The 23,774-nt window shown below is 40.3% G+C and overlaps 1 protein-coding gene across 2 annotated transcripts in view; it reads left to right on the forward strand.

The window, feature by feature from the left end:
- The window catches only part of PPP2R2A (protein phosphatase 2 regulatory subunit Balpha), a 77,183-nt gene extending 54,486 nt beyond the window's left edge, over nt 1–22,697 (forward strand). For both annotated transcript variants that reach the window (XM_034436844.3, XM_087875583.1), the window contains exons 4-10: nt 10,958–11,123; nt 14,555–14,667; nt 15,096–15,273; nt 17,181–17,345; nt 18,462–18,631; nt 20,007–20,098; nt 21,564–22,697. In XM_034436844.3, the coding sequence (XP_034292735.1) occupies nt 10,958–11,123; nt 14,555–14,667; nt 15,096–15,273; nt 17,181–17,345; nt 18,462–18,631; nt 20,007–20,098; nt 21,564–21,843 (1,164 nt within the window). In that variant the 3' untranslated portion in view covers nt 21,844–22,697. The remainder of the gene's footprint in view (nt 1–10,957; nt 11,124–14,554; nt 14,668–15,095; nt 15,274–17,180; nt 17,346–18,461; nt 18,632–20,006; nt 20,099–21,563) is intronic.
- Nucleotides 22,698–23,774: the final 1,077 nt, after the last annotated feature.

A 23,774-nucleotide genomic window follows, 5' to 3' on the forward strand; every position in this document is an offset into this window, starting at 1 on the left:
CCTTCTCCAGACTCTTATTTGTGCCCATAATAGAATGCCCTACTTTGGCTTCCTCCCACAGCAAGAAGCACTCATAGACTACCCAGGAGATGAGTAGGCACTGAACACATGTGGGCAGGGAAGAGATTTCTCTCTTGAATAGCAAGTGTTCTCCCCAGGTTTTCATTAAGCAGCTTTGAGAGTATCTGACAAAAGATGGCCTTCAGAAGTCGTGAGTCTTTAGATACCCTTCCATTGTTGCATAGAAGGCTCCAACAATTCTTAGTGTGTCTGTGTGCAACTCTGAAAGCGAAAGCTTTTTCAATAGGATGTTGTAACAGTTCACAGGGCAAGGAGACAATCCTAAGATATGCATGCAAACCTCTTCATAAATATTTGTATCTTTGTACTTCATAGTGCATGTCTGAAAATATTCGAATTAAAATGCAAATTTTTCATTAGACTCCTTCCGTTTTCAGGTTTAGTCTAAAAATCTCTAGCTTCCCTGATGCATCAAGAACGAAAAGTCCTTGAATTAGTTGATTTTTAATCTGCATTGCAGAGATCGGTCTCAATCTACAACCATTCTTTCGGCGACTATTCAAATTAAAATGGCACTGAAAAAAGTGACTTATGACCAGTTCTCATACTTATGACAATCAGGTGATCAAAATTCCAGTGCTATTTATGATAGTTGTTGCATCCTGTGTCATATGCAACCTTCCCAGCTAACTTCCAACAAGCAAAGGCAATGGAGGAAGCCAGCTTCATGAGTCACTGAACATCTGCAGTGATTTGCTTAACGACCATAGCAAAAAAAGGACATAAAATTGGGTGCATCTCACTTAACAATCATCTTGCGTAGCAGTGGAAATTCTGGTCCCAATTGTGGTTGTAAATTGAGGACTGGCTGTACTACTTAAAGTTACAAAGTAGGTAGAACTAGGAAGAACTAGCCGCCTTCTCCTGGAAAACTTTCCCATCCAGAAGATAGATTGGCTAGATCAGGGGTCTGCAACCTTAAACACTCAAAGAGCCATTTGGACCTGTTTCCCACAGAAAAGAAAACACCGGGAGCCACAAAACCCTTCCTATGCCTGACTTTCTTGAGCAGCCACAAAACTAAAATATGTAGTTGAATTAAATGTTCTGTTTTCTTCTGAAACTTTTCTTGGATTTATCCATGGTTGGCCTACCAGAGGTTGAAAAACGCAATAAATCACATGCCGGCGGGTGTCGTACATTGGTGGTTGTGACACATATTTTGAGTGACAGGGAGCCGCAGCAGAGGGGTGAAAGAGCCACATGCGGCTCCAGAGCCACAGGTTCCTGACCCCTGGGCTAGATTATAGAAACTCTTTGCCTATGCAGAGTGCTTCTTGTTGACATCCTTCCCCTTAGGTTCAAGTGGTACAGCTTAGGGAAGGGCTTGCTACTTTTGCTAGTGATATTAGTGATATCCAGAGAGGTCAGATGATATGCATGTCCTCGTCTGGGCTAGGAGAAGAGCAGGCAAGAACTGGAGGGCGGAGTTAAACATGTCATCAGTTTAGAGTCCTTACGTTACTACAAATAATCCAAGTCCACCCTTTCTTGAATCTGTTGACCCTTATCTAGCCCCAATTTAGTGTTAACCCATTGAACCATTCTTGTGTATAGATTTGAATAAATCTTCTGTGTTGCAACTTAACCTATGGTGCTGACCCTTTGCACTTGACATTAATCTTGTTTAACTTTGCCCCCAGCCTGCTGTTCTCTTACATCTGGTTCTTAAATTCTCTGGGTATCTCAGTGAAGTCTTACATTTCAGGTTGTGCCACATTTACTACTGTGGGAAATTGGGAGGGGGGATTGTATGGAGCATGGGTGATATATAGTCATAATAACATTCCTTTCTCAGAAAGTCAAGGACATCTTGCCTTGCACCTGGGAGGCTGGAATTGGGAGGCATCTCTAGTTGGGACAGTGCTTTGATTGGACTTGTGGGTGTTGGGCAGGGACTTGAACTTTCCTTTGGGTGGAGAAAACCTAGAAATTTTCAGATTCGGGTTTCCACAGATGTGCCAATATGACATCTCTAATAAAATGTAACTTTGAGGAAACTCAAGCCTTGGAGTTTTCTTTCTTTGGGGGTGTTACTTGGAACCCTGACAGCAGTAAGGATAGGAAACTGGTTCTGGTCCAGGAGCTGGGTCTATTTTTCATCTGCTTTAGGAGGCCACAGTGATGTCAGGAGTAGAACTCAACGAAGGCAGGCCCCTTCCTGCATACCACTCACGTCTCCCCCATTAAGCCAAAAACTGTGATGTTTTTGCTCTCTTGTTAGAAGGAAGACATGAACCTTTCCTACTTTTGATTTTCCAGGTACAATACCTGGAGATACTTTGCTTGCGTTCTTTCAGGAAAATGTAAATAGTTGAACAGTAGATCTTGTAACAGGATCTTGTAATCCTGATTTAATATTGTAAGCAGTGTGTGTTTGTGTGTGTGTGTAAGGAAACAATGGATAACAATTCTGCGCTTATAGTTTTAATTTAAAAATATTCAGTTTGAAATGATATCAGGTCTCTGTGTTGATTAATTGATACATTCTTCTGAAAGAAACAACTGGGAAGTGTAAAATATTTTATGTGCTGTATAGACTTCTTAAGAGTGGGGAGGTTATGAGTTTGTCCTTCACGTAGACTTAAGATAAACTTCTAGTGCCACCTCGTGGTCACAGTGCTTGGGAACAAGTCACTCATACAAGTGATCAGCCTACCCCATATTTCTCTTTTGACCTATAAAATGACAAAAAGAATATTAGTTATTATACTGGTTCTTGCCTGGGGGCATCCAGGATATTGGATATATCCCAAGACACCAATGATCAATCCTTAACTAAATTACTGGAAACACTTGTTTGGTTCAGATGTAAAACTAGCTCAGGCTGTTTCTTGAATGCTAATTGATATTTCATACATGAATTGTAATGTGGGTACCGATAAAAGGAGAATATTTGTAGATCAGGGTTGAAATATGGAGTCCTTGGTGCTCTCTGAGCTTGATTGTTTTCTTGAAGACATTTCATTACCCAAACTAGGTAACAATATCATCAATGTGAATTTTGTTGAATATGCTGAGGATTGCAGACAGGTAAGGCAGCGATAGTGGTCAACTGGGAACGGAGCGGTACCCATCTTAAAACGTAATCTGAGCTTATTTTCTCTCTCCTTCTTAAAGCAAGTAAATTGTTTAACAGAGGGAATAATCTCGGAGGCTTGCAGAAGATGTACCCATATTGTAATGATGTTCAAGGAAGATTAGCCACACAAGCGTCAGTATTTGGAATATATGGACTACAGATGTTTGAGTTTTTTCCCCTTCAGCTTTGGACAAGCAAGATTCTTCCCACTTATGGGGGGATGCCAGGGTGGATAAAAATCAATGATTTTTTTTAAAAAATCAAAAAAATCTGATTTTTTTTATTTAAATCGGATTTTTTTGATTTTTATCAAATTTATTTTAATAAAAAACTTTTGGGGTAAAAATCTATCGTAAGATAGTTTTCTATTTAAGATACATAAATAATTTAGTTTATTCAGCATGAAATGGAGCTTAGATATATAGCATGAGGCTGTATATTCTGCAACACTGGGACTATTGGTGAGTCAACAGTGGGTCAAAGGAGTAGCAGAGATGACAGTGGCTCTTTAAAAATTATGATTTAAATCAAGCCTTTTTACTAGTGATTTAAATCATGATTTAAATTGTGATTTACATCAACTTGATTTAAATCAAATCCACCCTGGGGGGTGCAGATAAACTTTTGCCTTCCCCTTTTCTCCTTGAAGTTATTTGAGTTGATGATAAGTTCACTTATTAATAAATATTACAATAAAAAATAAAAATCTAAATATCTTCTAGTAGTGACCTTAGCCTAGGGCAGTGATGGCTAACCTTTTTGCCATCGCGTGCCAAAAGCGGGGGGACCTCAGGGGGGGTCGCGCATGCGTGTGCCCACACCCATAATTGAATGCCCCCCCCCGCACATGCACGTACGACACCCCCACCCCACCCGTTCCCCTCACTTTTGGCACAGTTAGCCCAGTAGGCCTGTTTTTCGCCCTCCCCAGGCTCCAGAGACTTTCTAGGAGCCTGGGGAGGGCAAAAACAGCCTTCCCTACCCACCCCTGGAGGCCCTCTGGAGGCCGAAAACAGCCTGTTTCCTGACTTCCAATGGGCTCGGAAGGCCCGAAAATTAGATGGCTGGCACGCACATGCGCACTGGAGCTAAACTAGGGCAACACTCACGTGCCCAGAGATATGGCTCTGCGTGCCACCTGTGGCACGCGTGCTATAGGTTCGCCATCACAGACCTAGGGAGAGCATAGTCCTTCACCAATCTGTTCTCTTTCCCCAATCTATGGAGGGCTAGTTATCTCACCTTTGGTCTTCCTGACTTTCACAACTGAGATATTACCTGGATTTTTCACTAATCTTGATTTAAATTTTATCTTCTGTGCCTTGAGCTCAGAACTGTGTAAAATCCGTCAAAGCTATCCTTGTCTTCAGATAAAGCAATGCCAACAATAGGATTCCTGTTTATTCACCACCTTTCACAGGGGTGTGAGTGCCCAATTGATACTTTGTTTCTCCAAAAATAAGACCCTGCGTTTTTTTGTTTCTCCAAAAATAAGACCCTGTCTTATTTTTTTTGAATCTTGAAATAAGCGCTTGGCCTTATTTTCAGGGAGGCCTTATTATTTTGGGGTGCGTGGAGGAAACCAGAGGAATTGGCAGGGACTGGCTGCACATGAAGTTTTTTTAAAAAAAATATTTTTATATACCGCCCTTCTCCGAAGATTCAGGGCGGCTTACAATGCATTAAGCAATAGCCTTCATACTTTTGTATATACTTTCTTAGTAGGGCTTTTGGGGGGCCCCAAGCGGTGTTCTTTTTTATACAAAGTCAGCTTATTGCCCCCACAAACTGGGTCCTCATTTTACCCACCTTAGAAAGGATGGAAGGCTGAGTCAACCTTGAGCCTGATGAGAATTGAACTCACAGTAATTGCAGGCAGCTGGATGTTAAATGCTGTCTTAGTAGGAAGCATTAGCCTCCTACGCCACTCAGGCTCCTTTTAAATATTTAAATATTTTCTGGGGGGGGGCTTATTTTAGTACATGCTCTCAAAAGCCTGATTGGGCTTATTATCAGGGGATGTCTTATTTTAGGGGAAACCGGGTACTTAGCTCAAATATTTAAACTTATATTTTTTTAATGTTCTCTGAAATGGTATAGTTGAACTAGAAGATCTCCAAAGTCACTTCCAACTTTGTTATTCTGTTACTTGATTTATTAAGCAAATCAGTGGTGGTATTCCATTTTTTTTATTACCAGTTCTGTGAGCGTGGCTTGGTGGGCGTGGTATGGCTTGGTGGGTGTGGCAGGGGAAAGATACTGCAAAATCACCATTCCCATCCCACTCTTGGGGGAAGGATACTGCAAAATCTCCATTCCCACTCCACTCTGGGGCCAGCCAGAGGTGGTATTTGCCGGTTCTCCGAACTACTCAAAATTTCTGCTACTGGTCCTCCAGAACCTGTGAGAACCTGGTGGATTTCACCCCTGAAGCAAATGTGTACCAACTCTGGTGATGGTTTAAAACTTTAAAATTTCACAATGGAAGAACCCAGAAAGCCCCATCCCCCACCAGCGGCAACCACACAATCCACCAACCACTTTTTTTTATTATTATTTGATTTATATGCTGCCCTTCTCCAGAGACTCAGGGCGGCTTACAATGCGCTAAGCAATAGCCTTCATCCTTTTGTATATTTATACAAAGTCAGCTTATTGCCCCCACAAACTGGGTCCTCAATTTATCTACCTTAGAAAGGATGGAAGGCTGAGTCAACCTTGAGCCTGGCGAGATTCGAACTTACTAATTGCAGACAGCTGGAGTTAAATTACAATGCATTAGTCTTCTGAGCTATCCAGGCTCCTGGAACGTCATTGGCTTTGTGTCAACCTGGTGTCCCCAACAGTCCCTGCTGACAGAACCATGTCTTCAGAGCTTTCCAGAAAAATATCAGGGCCACTTTTGCTGACTTTTTCCTTTTTCTTGTTTTAAGGATGGTGTCAGAGGGGATGTCTTCTGTTATACAAAGCCTATTCATGCCCTTCACTTTGTTGTAAATCTTTCACTGCCTCCCTTTGTACCATTCACGGTAATTTAAACCCTCTTAATGGGAGAGGGGGAGGAATTTCTACCAGAACTTCCTTCCAAGGTTTAACATATCCCTTCCTTTATTCTTGGCAATTCTTTATTAAACCATCTACTTGCTGGTTAAATTACAATAAAACACTCGATTAATAGAATTTCTGAGCATTTTTTATTTAGCGTTTCTTTCTTAGACTTTTACATTTCTACTTGTGTTGCATTAATTAACATTTCTGTTGGCGTACTCAGTTACGATCTATCATTCATACAGTAAATATTTTCTGATTTTTGATTCTAAAATGGTACCTTGTGAGCTTTCCTTAGGAGATTGGCAACTCAGAGCTGTTCAACGAAATTCAGCAGTGGAATTTCTTGCTTTTTAAGAAAAATAAGAGCTGTAACAATGATGTAGTGTCCAGTCTCTGCTAAACTTAACAACCTTTTTTTTTTTTGGTCTTTAAATAGTATTTGAAACACCCCCAAAGGCAGAAAAATTGAAGTTTATAATCCCCAAATTCCTCAATTACTCCCCCCCCCCCACTTTTCCTTACCTTTGCCTGAAGAATCACTGAAAATCCATTGATTTCTGGGCAGGTATTTTCCCTTGAAAAATAGACACACTGATAGAGGTGTAAGTGGGTGATTTATACACCCAGAATCAGGAAAATAGGGAAGAAGTAGATATTTAATTATCCAGAGCTTATTTTGATCTATGACCGTAAATAAATAAAGAGCTATGCTAAATGGTCTCGGCATTAGGCAGCATCCTAAATTAGTTCCCCAACTTGGGTGGCCGTGAGAACCGAGCACAGCCATCATAGCATTGCCAAGAATTCTGGCAATTGAGATCCAATTTGGGACAGGCAGGCTGAGGCTGGTTGAATACAGGTAGCTCTCAATCTGCCATTTAGCGACCAATTGAAGTTACAACATGGTTTTGATGGACCTACTTACGACATGGTTTTCAAGTTCTGACAGCTGCCCCCCCCCCGAAAAAAATCTGGCATGGTCTCATGATCACATTTTGGTTCCTTGATGAGTGGGCTGCAGTTACGGCCATCCCTCAATCATCTGACCATGATGTACGTTGTTTGCCAAAAGTTCGTGTTTCCTTCTTGTTTCTGGGGGGAAAAAATGCCCATTGAGTACAATGGGTTTGCTTAATGACTGCGGTGTTTGCTTAATGTCCATTGCAAAAATGGTCATCAAATCGGGCACAGTCGCATGGTGACTCGCTTAATGACCACCACAATTTACCACTGTAATTTTGAGCTCAATTCTGGTCATAAGTTGAGAACTGCCTCTGCTGCCTTTCAGTACCTAGGGCAGTGATGGCTAACCTTTTTGCCATCGCGTGCCAAAAGCGGGAGGAGCGCGGGGAGGTCACCCACGTGTGTGCCCACACCCATAATTCAATGCACCCCACCCCTGCACATGTGCGCGCCCCCCCTTTACCACATGATGGTCCGGTGGGCCCGGTAGGTCTGTTTTTCACCCTCCCCAGGCGCCAGACGGTTTCTAGGAGCCTTGGGAGGGCGAAAATGACCCCCCTGGAGGCCCTCCGGAGGCCGGAAACAGCCCATTTCCCAACTTCCGGTGGGACCAAAAGGCCCAAAAATCAGCTGGCTGGCACACAGATACATGCTGGAGCTGAGCTACGGCAACGCTTGCGTGCCCACTGATATGGCTCCATGTGCCACCTAGGACCTAGGGCATCCAAGACAGTTGAGGACCATCTGCAAAGCTTCTCCAGATCCACCAGGCCTGTAATTGCATTGGCCACTGGGCTTGTTTGGCTTAGAACGTGGCAAAGCTATGTGACCTACTAGGCAGGAAATGACTGGTGTCTCCCAACTGATCACGTCAATGAGATTCATGCCAATAAAATTTTAATTAGTCTGGCAGGGAATTCAGCTTAGCATGCCAACATTGATGGTATCCTCTGGCTTAGAAAATAGGCTCAGAAGAAGATCATCTTCATCTTGCCTTATAAGTTATGCCTTGAATCTAGATCAGGGGTGTCAAACTGAATTTCATTGAGGGCCACATCAGGATCGTGTTTGACCTTGGGGGGCCATGGTGGGCGTGGCCAGGTCAACGTCACTCCTGTCAGGAGCACCTGTGGTGGCCCGAGCACTCTGCCACCGAAAGCAGGCTCCCGAGCTCCGTTTTCGGCTGCTACAGCCTCCTGCATCCCTTTGCCAGTGAAAACGGAGCTCGAGCTCCGTTTTCACTGGCAGAGGGTTGCAGGAGGCCGTGGCGGCCGAAAACAGAGCTCAGGAGCCCGTTTTCCCTGGAAGAAGCACCATAGTGGTCCTTCGCTGTTTCCAGAGCAGTCCTGTGGGCCAGATCTAAGTACCCCATGGGCCGAATCCAGCCTCTTGAGTTTGATACCCCTGATCTAGATGGTCGCCACCATAGTAGACTTGTCAAGTAAGTGCCAAGACGTTTCATTAGGAGGAGAGAAACACCAATGAATAATGCAAGACGTTTGATCCAATACAACAGGGATGCCGCAACCCAGATTTTGCTAGCCTAACCTTTCCTAATTTGGCATCCTTCTGATGATTTGGGACTTAAATACTGATCATTTGAATCTGGTACAGCCTCTATGAACATGGTAGGAACATCTGGGTCGATATGAAGGTCTTCCAAGATATGAAGTGTTTCCTCTTTCAGCCTGTTATTAAACACTTGGAAGTAATTATGTTGTTGTTCAAATGCCCTTCTAATAAAAAGGACGGCTAATCTTTAATAATGATCAGTTGCTCATGCTTAATAAATCTCATTTAAAGGGAAGTTCTACTCCATGAGACAAAGAGAGGAGAGGTAGTGTGGCACTTTGACCCCTTGTCTGGCACTTCTTGTAGCTTACAGAAAGAAGTGGAAGAGGCTTCTGCACACAAACAGAAAGCTGTTCCATTCCCTGGAACTTTGTTTTGAGAAGCAACCATAAAAACCTGTGAAATGCAACATTCTTCAATCTTTGTGCACCCATGTTATAGATCCACGATGGCGAACCTATGGCACGCGTGCCCGAGGTGGCACGTAGAGCCATCTTTCCACGCACATGAGATGTTGCCCGATTCACCTGCAGCTGTGCATGCGCGCGTGTCCCAGCTGATGTTCGGGCCTCCAGTGCACATATGTGCAATTCAGGGGACCCAGCTGGTCTTCAGAGCTCGCGCATGCATTTGTGCATGTGCGTGAGAGTACTTGTGCGTAGTGCACGCATGCGCAGATGGCATTTGTGTGCATTCATTGAGTGCACAAAAACCACGCGCATGCACAGATGGTGCGATTGCATGCGCAGTGCATGGGGGGAGCTGCGTGAAACCTGCAATTGCACACGCAATGCACAGGGGAGCCGCACGCATGCACAGATGGTGCAGTTGCACACGCACCACACCTGGGAGGAGCTGTGACTTAGCGCAGATGGCACATGCACGCACAAAGCGCATGGGTCAGCTTTGGGTCAATCTGAAGCCAGAGTGGGTTTGCTCAGCTGTATGTGCTTTAGAGGTGGGTTTCAGCAGGTTCTGACCAGTTCTGGAGAACTGGTAGCGGAAATTTTGAGTAATTCTGAGAACCGGTAGTAAACACTCTGACTGGCCCCACCCCCATCTATTCTCTGCCTCCCATGTCCCATCTGATCAGGAAGAAATGGGGATTTTGCAGTAAGCTTCCCCTGGATTGGGGAAAGAATGGAGATTTTACAGTATCTTTACTCTGCCATGCCCACCAAGCCACGCCCACCAAGCCACACCCACAGAACCAGTAGTAAAAAAAATTGAAACCCACTACTTTTGTGCTTCTGTTATTTTCCCTGATGTCAAAGATATTGAAAGGCCTGCATAGGGTGACGTATTAAATCTATGCATATTTTTGTATAATTATATCCCTTTGTATGCCTGAGGAGCAGCTTATCACATTCGGATAAAGGTGCAATAAGCCCAAAATTAATCCTTTCTTAGGCATATGAGATGACTGGGGGACTTCAAGCTAGTCTAACCCACTTCACTAAAGGTGAGAGGAATGGGTGGACAGCAGGTCAAACATTTTCAAAGACAGCAACTAATATCTCTTCAAAGTGGGAGTTATGGTTTTGACCCACCGCATTTCTTCTTTTTAAAAATAACCTAGCATAACAAAGAACAGATGATCATTAAAACAACTTTTTCCTGAGCGTTTAGTCTTCGATGCTCCAGGAGAACACAACCTCCCCACTCACACCCACCCCCCAGTTTATGGGATATTCATCAGACAGAGTTAAATTACAATGTTTATTCAGCTGATTAGACAAATTACAATCATTAGTTAAGTGCTTTAAAGTGTCTCCTTTTCTCCCCAGAGATGTTGGATTCATATGCTAATAACTTCGAATTTTTATCAAAAGGCTTGTTCAGTTGATCAACTAAATGTTTGGCAGCCCCTTAAATGATTCATGTTTGAATTGATTCTTAATTCCCTTGAATTCTCATCATTCTCAACTCAATAATAGACACCGTGCAGAATGGTAACCCACATCCTACATGGCAGGGCTCTCCAACCTTGGCAACTTTAGGTCTGGAGGACTTCAAGTCCCAGAATTCTGGGGAATTCTGGGGCTTGAAGTCCACCAGGCTTGAAGTTGTCAAGGTTGGAGACCCCTGCTATATGGTGTTGTCCCGTTATGCTGAGCTATAACCCCTATTACACAATAGAAAGAGTGAACTACGGTGGTTGTTCATTGAATTTCTCATCTTTTATTTTTTTTAAAACTGTCTTTTCAGAACAAACTACAGTCTCACAGCAGAGGTGAATACAATGTTTACAGTACCTTCCAAAGTCACGAACCAGAGTTTGACTACTTGAAAAGCTTAGAAATTGAAGAAAAGATCAACAAAATTAGGTGGTTACCCCAGAAAAACGCTGCTCAATTTTTATTGTCTACGAATGGTAAGACTTTCTTTTGTTAATTCTTGATGGTTGATTTTTATTAAACCAAGTTCCCCGTGGCTATCTTTGTCCTAGAACAGGGAATGGGCAACTATGGCCCCTTCAACTCCCAGAATTCCAGAGCCAACATGCTCTGGGATACCTAGCATTCTCTGGTATACTCAGCATCCTGGCTCAGGAATTCTAGGAGTTGAAGTCCATAAGTCATAAAGAGACCATAGTTGCCCACCCCTGTCCCTAAAAGCTTGTCTTGCAAATCATCATTCCTGACACTGATGTTACAAGATTTTTCGAGTGGCTTCCTGGAACCATGTGATACAATTCTACAAGCACCAGAAGGGACATTTTGATCTAACCTGCTTCTATGTAGAGTACTATTATTGTTTTGAAAGTTATAGAGTTTGAATTCTGTGTTTTAATTTTTCTTTTTCTTTTTTTAATTGAAAAGTTTTAAAATGTTTTACAAACAAATTCCCCCCCTCCTCCCCCCACCCATTCCCTTCTCCCTCCCCCCCCAACTTCCCAGAGCAAAATACAGGGTATTGCATTTAACAAACATAGTCTAACATAAACAAACTAACTATAAGCTCTTAACTTCCCCTTACTCTTTAACTCCCCCATAGATACTAAAATGTCAAAGTAAAAAAAAAAAATCATCAATTTTTCTTGATGACTGTTCTTGGAGCTTACAGGATAGGAGTAATGTAAAAATTATAATTAATTGATAGATTAATCAATCAATCAATCAAATAAGGTTCTTGCTGTATTTTTACTGCTCCTGTAACATTTTTTGTTCTTTTTTGAATTTTCTGACCTGTTCTCGTTGCCTGTCTTTCATCCTTGACTCCTGAGTTTGGGGGAGCCTTTGAAATGATGTGAATAGTATTAGTCCTTTTCCTTCCAAGCAATCCTGCCTCTAAGCAAACTTAGAAGTGTAACAGTTATTGAGTTTTATATTTTGAATTAGAAAACTATAATACTTTTGTTCATCCTTCTAACCAAATTTCATCTATTGTTTTGCATTCCTTCACAACTGCTACCTTTTAAACCAGGAGCCGTGTGACTATTGTCCTTTGGTTCTTGATTTTTGTTACACAACACATCCAAGTCACCCCTTCTTACGTTCTTCTTCTGTGAACTTTCTTTGAAAGTTCAAAAAGTTCTTTGCTATATGGATGGAAATCAGCTTTTCTTGACATGCTTCTGCAGGATGTTTTAAGTCTTGTAAACAAGACTACACTTGTTTGGATATCAGCTCAAGTTCTTCTGTAAAGCTTTCGGCATAAACTTTATAATCCCCTTTAACTAACTATTAGATGTCTTTCACCTGGTACTTTCCTGGTGTGATGGATTCTGATTTCCAGATTTCCTAACTGGAGATCATGGGAGTTGAAGTCCATTTCATCTAGAACAGGGTGGGCAACTATGGCCCTTTTATGACTTGTGGACTTCAACTCCCAGAATTCATATTAGCCATATTAGCTCAGGAATTCATATCAGCCATATTAGCTCAGGAATTCTGGGAATTGAAGTCCACAAGTCATAAAAGGGCCATAGTTTCCCACCTCTGATCTGGAAGGCTCCAAGGGAAGGTTAAGGGATTAAGGGAAGGTGCCCCAATCAGCCTAGAGCAGAGGTTAGCTGAATTCTCCAGCTATGCTGGCTGGAGAATTCTGGGAGTTGAAGTCCACAAGTCTTAAAGCTGCCAAGTTTGAAGACCTCTGGCCTAGAGCATGGTTGAGTTGGCACAATTTATTGAGTTAAATTAAAATAGGATTAAGTACTTGGTGATTCCAAGAATTATAGGAAATCCAGCTATAGTATAGCTTATTTGTTTGGGTATAGAATATTACAAAAACATAATAGCTACTGTATATTTTCTTAATATAGGCTTAGAGTTTGAATTATGTGAATTTAGCTGCATATACAGGTACTTCTTGACTTACAACCACAGTTCGGACCGGAATTTCTCTTGGTAAGAAAAGTAGTTGTTAAGGGAATCATACCCAATATTACAACCTTTTTTTTTTTTTTTTGCTGTTGAATGAATTACTGCAGTTGTTAAGTGAACCTCATAGTTTTTAAGCAAATCCAGCTTCCCCATTGACTTGCATTTGTCGGAAGTCATCTCATGTGACTCTGGGATGCTGCAATTCTCGTAAATACATGCCAGTTACCAATTTTGATCACGTGACCGTAGGGACATTGTGGTACTCGGGAGGGCCAGTCAAAAGTTCCTTTTTTTTTTTTCAGTGTAACTTTGAATAGCCACTAACAAATGGACATAATTTGAGAACAACCTGTAATTTAAATTTTTTTTAAAAAAAACCTCCTGGTTTGCTCTGCCTCCAGGGAGTTGATGTTTATGTTCCAAGCACCAAAAATCAGGGGTTTTGGTCTCTTCCATTTTGCAAAGCTCTGAGCGGTTGATGCCTTTTGTCCTGGCAACCCTTTTTGAATCCCAGGGGCCATGATGAAACAGAGAATTTTCTAACTTGCAAAAGCCATTGTCTTAATAATTGCTAAAAGGGACGCAGTGGCTCAGTGGCTAAGATGCTGATCTTGTAGATCGAAAGGTCGGCAGTTCAGCGGTTCGAATCCCTAGTGCTGCATAACGGGATGAGCTCCCGTTACTTGTCCCAGCTTCTGCCAACCTATCAGTTCGAAAGCATGTAAGTAGAATGCAAGTAGAAAAAATAGGGACCACCTTTGGTGGGAAGGGACGCAGTGGCTCAGTGGCTAAGATGCTGATCTTGTAGATCGAAAGGTCGGCAGTTCAGCGGTTCGAATCCCTAGTGCTGCATAACGGGATGAGCTCCCGTTACTTGTCCCAGCTTCTGCCAACCTATCAGTTCGAAAGCATGTAAGTAGAATGCAAGTAGAAAAATAGGGACCACCTTTGGTGGGAAGGTAACAGCATTCCGTGCACTTTTGGTGTTCAATCATGCCAGCCACATGACCATGGAGACGTCTTCGGACAGCGCTGCTCTTTGGCTTTGAAACGGAGATGAGCACCGCCCCCTAGAGTTGGAAACGACTATCACATATGTGCGAGGGGAACCTTTACCTTTACTTTAATATTGCTAAATCTCATCCGAGAACTTGAGGCTTTTGTTTTATTTCATTTGGAGACCTGGAGGCATCTCTTGGAATGGGAGGTATTGCACTGCCAAGGCAAGTTAAAAGTGCAAATTATCCAACATCTGCATGTGTGCCTGGAAATTAACAGTCACAGCAAAAGGCTCTGAACTGTGGTAAAAGTTCCAAAAAAAAAAACCCCGCAACCCTGTTACCGGTAGCTATTTCTAACCACACCAAATATCCACCATGGTTCTTATAAGGCATGAATCATATTATATATTCTGTGATCAGTTCTGCTGGCAAAGAGCTGGAGGTTCTCAACAGCCTAACGTTACCTTAATGTGTTTCAGACAAAACAATAAAACTATGGAAAATCAGTGAGAGAGATAAGCGGCCGGAAGGCTACAACTTAAAAGAAGAAGATGGCCGGTATAGAGACCCCACAACAGTCACTACTTTACGGGTGAGTAACACAGAGCTGGGCATCATAGCATGGATGGGTTTTATTCTCTGGTTCTTTTTTTGCCTGGTTTTTATGCCCCAACCCATTCTGATGTTTCCATATAGGGAGATCTTGGTTTCCCCCCTTTTAATTTGTTGATACTGAACTGATAATAGGTACAAAGGATAAGGAGAGTGCATTAAGTTGCAATTCAGAAGTATTTAATAGTCAAGCATATACACAAGAATCTAGTCAACTAAAATTAAATCAGCACCAGCAAAGGGTTAACAGAATACAAAGGGAGAGGGGGCTGGACGGGGATTGCTTTTGTCAATATAATGATTCTAAACTGATGACATGTTTAACTTTGCCCCCAGTTTTGCCTGCTCTTCTCTGACAGATTTTTCTGTAATTGCTCACATTTTTTTCCCCAATCCTTTGGTTTACAGGTGCCAGTATTTAGACCCATGGATCTCATGGTGGAAGCCAGTCCTCGAAGAATATTTGCCAATGCTCACACGTATCACATCAATTCTATCTCCATTAATAGTGATTATGAAACATACTTGTCCGCGGATGACTTGAGGATTAATTTGTGGCATCTAGAAATCACAGATAGAAGTTTTAGTATCTTTTTATTCAGAGTGTGTGTGTTCAGCTGGGCTGAAGATCAGAATGTGCAGGACTTGAGTCTATATGTTTTCCTACTCTCAGTGCTACTATATCATCACAATACATGTGTGCATCACATGCATCTGGAAATTTATACGTACGTACATACATACATACATACATACATACATACATACATACATACATACATACCATATTTTTCAGACTATAAGATGTACCTGATTATAAGACGCACCTAAATTTAGAAGAGGAAATCGCCAAAAAAAAGTTTTTTGCCTCTGCGTGCCCCATTTTCAGACCTTTTTTTTGGCCCATTTTTGAGGCTTTTTTCAGGCTGTTTTTTCCAAAAAAAAAAAAATTGGCAAAAGAAGCCTCGAAAACAGACCAAAAAAGCCTTGAAATGGGCCAAAAAAAGCCTAAAAAACTGGCCAAAAAAAGCCTCAAAGATGGTCTTGAAAAACTCTGAAAATGGAGCATGTGGAGGCAAAAAAAAACAAAACAGCTGGTGGGTGGGTGGGACTTCGGCCATATTCAGTGTATAAGATGCACAGACATTTTTATCCCCTTTTGGGAGACAAAAGAGTGTGTCTTATAGTCTGAAAAATACGGTACATACATACATACAATCTCGGAAGATCTGGGGAGACTACAAATATATTCTGGGAATTGACACTTCAGTTTCATTTGATTTCAACATAGATACAGTGAATTTATTTTATTACATTTTTATGCCACCCATCTCCCCTAAGGTAACTCTGAACGTCCAATGAATGTAAACAGTTTTAATTAAATGCAATTTATAAATTTACTTCTGATATATTTAACAGCTTTTCCAAAATGTCAAGTTGAGAGCAACTTTTCAACAGTCATGTGGACTCTATAGAAACCCTAGGTGGTGGTAGAAGTTGTCACTTTAGCTTTTCTTCAATTATTTTGTAACATAACCCATGTTTCTTATACATAAACTGTGTAAGCCTTGAGTTTTGGAATCCAGATCCCCACTAGGGGTGATAAAGTAGCATAAATCTTTATTGTTTAAATATAAAGAATAATTAATTACAATACCATAATTACTCTCTGGTTAACAGTGGATGGGAGCACCTAGTCACCTTTGGCTGATACGGTAAAAGCTGGGCAGGTCAGGACTGATTAGTACTTGAATAGGAGACCACTAGAAGATCCTTGGGGTACAGAGGAGATGGGGATAGGTATAAAGTATAAGAATGATGAGAGCTTTGGCAAATCACTATAAAACTGCAGCCAAGAAAATTTGGCTGTGTGCATGTATGCACTGAAGTCTACCTTCTACCTTTCTTTCTCTATGTAAAAATGGATGAAATGGTCCTTTTCCCAAAAGCTAAAATTGATGGAATTGAGTTTTGCAGCTTCAAAGAACCCAGTTCCAACAGTCTATATAGTCTAATAACTAGTTTTACCCAATCTCTTGCCCCAAAGAGTAATGCTTTCTAGCAATTTATTTTGTCCCCCAGTATGGGTTAGAATAGGGTGGCATGATGGCTCAATAGTTAAGATACTGGGTTTGTTGCTCGAAAGCCGGCAGCCCAGGTTCAAGACCCAAGTGCCACACAATGGTGTGAGCTCCTGTCCTCTCCCCAGCTCCCGCCAACCTAGCAGTTCGATAGGATGCAAATGCAAGTAGATAAACAGGTACCATTTTAATGGGAAGGTAACAATGCTCCATGACGTCATGTTGGCCACATGTCCGCAGAAGCATCTTCGGACAGCTCAACGGCCTTGAAACTGAGATGTGCACTTCCCCCTAGAGTCAGCAACAAGTAGCAGAGTAAAAATTGCAGGGCCTCCTTTTATGTGTTAGAATGCAAATGTCAAACCTTTGAATGTCACTGAAAAGAAGACTCCTTAATGCCAACAATTTCTAGATATCGTAGATATTAAGCCTGCCAACATGGAAGAGCTGACGGAGGTAATAACAGCAGCCGAATTCCACCCAAACAGCTGCAATACTTTTGTGTACAGCAGTAGCAAGGGAACTATTCGCCTGTGTGACATGCGTGCCTCGGCGCTCTGTGACAGGCATTCGAAATGTGAGTAGCTTTTTCTCTTCTAATTGAGTTTTACCACCAGAGCAAATTGGTGTGAAGCAACAGACTGGAAAGTCCATTTAACTTTATATCCCCACAATTGTAAAACAAAAACAAAGCAGTTTAAAAAATACCTTTGACTTAAGTACTTCCACATCAGGATAGCAAACAAACGGAGCTAACTGTGGAAGGATGGAAGTGAATTTTAAGAATGCGCTAATTCTCCAGATACAGGAAGCACACAATCAGACCACAGAAGGAGGAAAGTGACTGATTCATAAGCTTTGGGCAGACATTAAGATTAAAAAAATAGAAAATGTCAGGGTGGCTGCATTTTGGGGGCATGAGGAGTGGTGGGGTGGGGTTGCATATTCCAGGATTTAACAACCGTTTCAGACAGAAATACCAGCAGTGCAGAGCTGTGCAACGGAGCAAACTCTTGTCTGAGGATCTTACAAAATCACTCAAGATTTGCAGGGTTTCAGCAGCCTCTTAAATTGTATGCAGGAGGTGCTCATTTTTATGTGTGTGCCTCTGTGTCTGCCACAAACACATTTTTTGGATTCCATGAGCACCTTTTAGGAGTTGATGCTGCATTACTACCCATCTCCACAACCCTGTATGCCCTTCCTTAAACCAAGCTTCTTCTCCTTGTTGTTGGCAAGAACGTACACAGGAAAACACATCACATTGGCAGTGTTTTTATAGATCTCCATCAAAAAGATCATTATCCAGTGGTGGGGCTTCAGTCTCTCTTGGAACACTTTTGCTCCTGATAATTAGAAAACTTCATTGCTTCATTGGATTTCTGGAAGCAGAAAGTCAAAAAATATGAGTTACTTGGCTATCGATAGTAATTTATAAATATATAATATATCAAGGTCTGCTTCTACAGGTCCTTGGAACTGGAAATGGGAATAAGGAAAGTTGAGTTCAAATTACTTCTGACCCCAGAATCGTTGTTTATTTGGACCGCTGGTGGATAATTTTTCATCTCAGCAGGATATGGCTTCCAAGGGTTAATGCTTTAGGTTTTATGTGTTAATGTACAGAAAAAGGGAAATCTTCATGTCATCGAGGCAAGTTTGGCAAATAAATGTGCTTATATTTCACTTGCAGTATTTGAGGAGCCAGAAGATCCAAGCAGCCGATCCTTTTTTTCAGAAATCATCTCCTCCATCTCTGATGTCAAATTTAGCCATAGTGGTCGATATATGATGACTAGAGATTATCTGTCTGTGAAGATTTGGGATTTAAATATGGAAAACCGACCTGTGGAAACATACCAGGTATGCCATACTGATAGACAGTTTGGGGGAATCAAACTTGTGATTAATTAATAATTAAGTCAAGATTTGGTAGAATAGTAAATATAGATGCTATAGAGCACATCTTCATCTCCACAATGAAATGTTTTGTTTATTGATTTAAATCAGAAATAAATAATTCAGAATATCCTGAGGAACTTCTCTCATAGGTTCTGATGAAGTTGTGGAAGTTGTGGGTTTTTAAGGTTTAAAATATATATGTATCTCTTGGTGTTTGTAATACTGTAATGGGCTCTATTCTTGCAAAAGTGGCTGGTCCTAGCTAGATATGATTTATGGATGAATTTTTTACATGAACTGGTAAAACTATTTGAGAATGCATTTGCTCAACTAGCAATGTTAATTCTTACATTTGTTTCTTTTAAACAATTTTAATTTTTGCATTATTTCTCATTATTTACCATCCTGAATCCTGAAATTTGTATAAAATTTATACATCCCGAAGTGTGTATGCTGGAAGAATGGAGTATAATTTCATACACTGTATGTCTGTATGAATTTATACTTTTGGTCATGATTTCAGATCTAGGGTATGCATTTGAGATTATCAGATTTTCTTTTTCTTTCAACTCCTTAAATAGTTTCTTAAAAGTGGTCAGACAGGTTCAGAGATCTCCTAAAATGAACTAATAGAGTTTGAGTAGCTGAAGGTGCGATATAAAGTTATGAGGCTGCTATCCAATTTAATAAAAAACTTTAATTAAGCATGATACGTTTTGCTGGAATAAGAACAGCAATCTAGAAATTAAAGGTACTTTATTTTTAGATGATGTGAACTTTCATATTCACACAGTCATTTGCAATCTTAAATTATAGCCTCAAAACAGTTAATAACTGTTAATATGACAACTAGATACAAGAACAGTTTTTTTCCAAACGCCATCACTCTGCTAAACAAATAATTCCCTCAACACTGTCAAACTAGTTACTAAGTCTGCATTACTATTAATCTTCTCATCGTTCCTATCACTCATCTCCTCCCACTTACGACTGTATGACTGTAACCTTGTTGCTGGTATCCTTACGACTGTTTCCTAATATGATTTAATTGCTTATTTGTTCCCTATGACTATCATTAAGTGTTGCACCTTATGATTCTTGATTAAGGTACCTTTTCTTTTATGTACACTGAGAGCATATGCACCAAGACAAATTCCTTATGTGTCCAATCACACTTGGCCAATAAAGAATTCTATTCTGTTCTGTTCTTTCTGTTCTGTTCTGTTCTGTTCTGTTCTGTTCTGTTCTGTTCTGTTCTGTTCTATTCTATTCTATTCTATTCTATTCTATTCTATATTATATTACTACTTCTTCAAACTGTGTTTTTTATTTCCAGGTACATGAATACCTCAGAAGTAAACTTTGTTCGCTCTATGAAAATGACTGCATTTTTGACAAATTTGAGTGCTGCTGGAATGGGTCAGATAGGCAAGTTTCAATTTTATCCTTCTTCTTTTAACATGTTCTTACTAATTGACAGTTAAAACTTTTTTTTTCAATTGAATGTCTAGGAAGCTTGGCTGCATGGAAAGCTTATGTAGCTTGCACTGTGTTTTGGTACCTGTTTGGAAATGATTTGTAGAAAAGAAAAGAGGATAACAAAAGAATTAGCTGGATAATTTTTGTTATTATTTTGGTTTATCCAGTGAAACATCTAAATGGGTCGGTTTATGTTTTATGTTTAAACTTGTGCAATCTATTGTTTGGTTTGTGACAGACGGGTTTTTTTTTTCTTTTTGCTATGTTTATTTAAATCTTTATTTACCTACTAACATGTGGACCAAGCAGGGAGATCTGCTCAAAGTTTGGCTTGGGGCCTCTGATGCTTTGTGAATTCCAGATGAAATTGTATTAACCGATCCCAATCTTAGGTTATCCAGGCAGAATGGAATGCAGTTATATAACCCAAGGTCAGATAATTGGTTCATTTAGTCTAGTATTACATGCTGTATGAAGCAATTGATGCTACCTGATCTTATGAACTGGGGATCCTAAGGATTGGATCTTCCTGCAAATACAGTTTATCCTCTCCTAATATACATCAATTATCTTCCTATAGTAAATAATTACTGCATTGGTTGTAGTTGATGGTCTTTACACTGCTTAGGCTAACCTTGATAAAGCAGTGTATAACTTTAAAAACAAACCATAACAGAACTCATATATATAAGTGCTAATATTTCTGCCTTAGTGAGATCAGCAGTGTCTAAATTTATTTATTTATTACACATATACACCCAATATATATATAAAATATAAATTTAGGCATTGCCGATCTCACTTGAAATGTGCATCTTACAGTAAAGAAGTCAAAATCATATAAAAGATACAGTTAAAACAGAATGAAAACCAGTTGGCAGATTTTTAAAATTATATTTTAGAATCCATTTGCTTTTAGTTAGCTGCCTGCAAGAACCTCAGTCTGAAGAAATTGGGAACTGAAGAGGGAAAATGTAATCATTATGCCCTCATTTTCCTGATTAAAAACTGCTTGATTAAATTGTCAGTAGTCAAAGTCTCTTAAATCTGGGATTCCAGTTCTGAAGAATTTCAATATATAAATTGACAACTCTGGGCCTGTTTATTTTTCTCTCCCAAAGGAGATTTTATATTTGCAACAAAAATATGTAAAATACTCCATCTTATTTCTACATGTACTTCATAATTACTAATGTATTGCAAATGTTTTAAGCCAAACAGACTGGATAAATTTAAGAAGTCCCATTAGCGTAACCTTTCTAGGTAGGTGTAGCTTCCTCACACCTACCATCCGTGCAAATCAAGTACCACCAATTGAATGAAAACAACCAGCAACAGAAAGTTGAAGGCCAAATGATCGGAACGTTCCCAGGATCAGAAACACAACCTCTCTTTTTCTCCTCTTTGTCTACAGCGTCGTCATGACTGGCTCCTACAACAACTTCTTCCGAATGTTCGATAGAAACACCAAGCGTGATGTCACATTAGAAGCTTCTCGGGAAAACAATAAGCCTCGTACGGTTTTGAAACCCCGTAAAGTCTGTGCGAGCGGCAAACGGAAGAAGGACGAGATAAGTGTCGATAGCTTAGACTTCAACAAGAAGATCCTCCACACAGCCTGGCATCCCAAGGAAAACATAATTGCTGTAGCCACTACAAACAACTTGTATATATTTCAAGACAAAGGGATTTAGGGTAGTGGTCCGATCAGAGGAGTTCACTTCCTGTCTAGTTCAGATAGGTGAACTTAGCATTTGTAAACAATATAGGGGAAGAAATGGAGCCAGAGAGAGAGAAGTTCGTTGCGGTGCACCTTCCCCAGTGTTTAAACAATGTGCCATAGTGACAACTCATTTTTTTCTAGATAGCTACATGGATGGTCTCTCTCTATCTATCTCTCTCCCTCTCTGTCTTTCTGTCTCTCTCTCTCTGTTTCTCTGTTTCTCTCTCTCTCTCTCCCTCTCTCTTTTTCTGTCTTTGCTGGGCAGTTCTCCACTAGCCATTTAGGTGGGGGGTAGGGCACTTTTTAACATAAAATGACTACTTGCACCATCTCACCAAATGGACTAGAGATTGGATCATTGTCAACATTGGGTTCCTCCAATTTTTTATGCCTTCCATTGTGATGACGTCGGCCACAGAGCAAAGCCTTCAAGTAATGCTGTGGGATTTCATTGTGTAACCTCATTACTGTATTATTTGTGCCCCCCCTTTTTTTTAATTAAATAACAGCTTGTTCTTGCTGTGGCTTGTAGCATTCCTCTTATGTCTCCTGGACTCCTTCTCCCTTTTACAATCCCTTTCTCCAGCCCTGTGGTGGTGGTGGTGGTGGTATCTAGAGAAGAAGAAGAAGGAAAAAAAAAAATGAAAAGCACATGAAATGGATCGGTGGTCAAGGGGAAGGAAAAAAGGGTCTCTTGCAAAGAGTAAAATGTTTTAATGAAATGTTGACTGCAATCACTCCTTGACATGTCTGGCGCTGAAAATGAAAAAGGAAAAAAAAACGTAAGGGGGAAAAATATACTGAATAAAAATGTCGAATAATGGCGAATTGTTTTTTTTTTCTTTTCAATCTACCTCTTTATATTAAAATTGTTTTTTTTAAGTTAGATACATGATAAAATGGTTTGATAATGATTTTAACCAGTATTAATTTTTATGAGGAAAGGGAGAAGGTTTTTTTTAATGACTTCTATTTGAAATTGTTAAAGACACTTTAATATTTATCTGCAGTTTCCATTAAAATAACTTTTTGGAACACTCTTGGATTCTGCCGAAAGCTTAAACAGTAATTGTCTTATTTGTCTTATGTCACCTACAGCCTTCTCCCTTTCTTCTTTATTAACAGAATTTTGTCAGAATTGGGGAGGGTCTGAATTTTGTAGAATAGTGTTAAAGTTTTATGGGACTAAACTTTTTCATGTGTTAATCCCTTTGTCCTAATTTCAGTGAATGCCTTGTTTCAGATTCAGACTCGCACAACAGTGCTTTTCTTTCCTTTCTGGAAAAAAAAAAAGAATTAAAGTTTCTTGTTTTTAAAAAGTATGTCGTACCAAATTTAATATGAAGTGATTTGAATAGATAAAAATTATTACATGCCTGACAACCCCGATACTTATGTATTTTTATTGCTACTAGGAACTTGAATGGAATTGTAGTTTGACCTTACAAACATTCCTCTTTTCGTGCAATTTTTTTTAAAACACTTGCTATTACAGGATATAGAAAAATGTTACAGTAATCAAAAAATGCTTCAAGTCCCCAGTAGATCCAATAGTAGATGTTGGCATACATTTAAAATATTTATGCACCATTTTTAGCACTCACATATTCTCCATCTTTAGGTAATTTTCCCAAATTTTCTATAATCTCCCAATCTAAAGACAGCACCTCTGAAAGCTAGTAGCCTTCCTTTTAGCAATAGCACTTAGACTTATATACCGCTTCACAGTGCTTTACAGCCCTCTCTAAGCAATTTACAGAGCCAGCATATGCCCCTGACAGTCTGGGTCCTCATTTTACCGATCTTGGAAGGATGGAAGGCTGAGTCAACCTTGAGCCGTTCAGGATTGAACTGCTGATTGTGGGCAGAGCCTGCCTGCAATACTCCATTCTAACCACTGCA

This window comes from Pantherophis guttatus, chromosome 9 (genome assembly GCF_059756535.1).
Source record: "Pantherophis guttatus breed Tessera chromosome 9, ASM5975653v1, whole genome shotgun sequence".
Lineage (NCBI taxonomy): Eukaryota > Metazoa > Chordata > Lepidosauria > Squamata > Colubridae > Pantherophis > Pantherophis guttatus.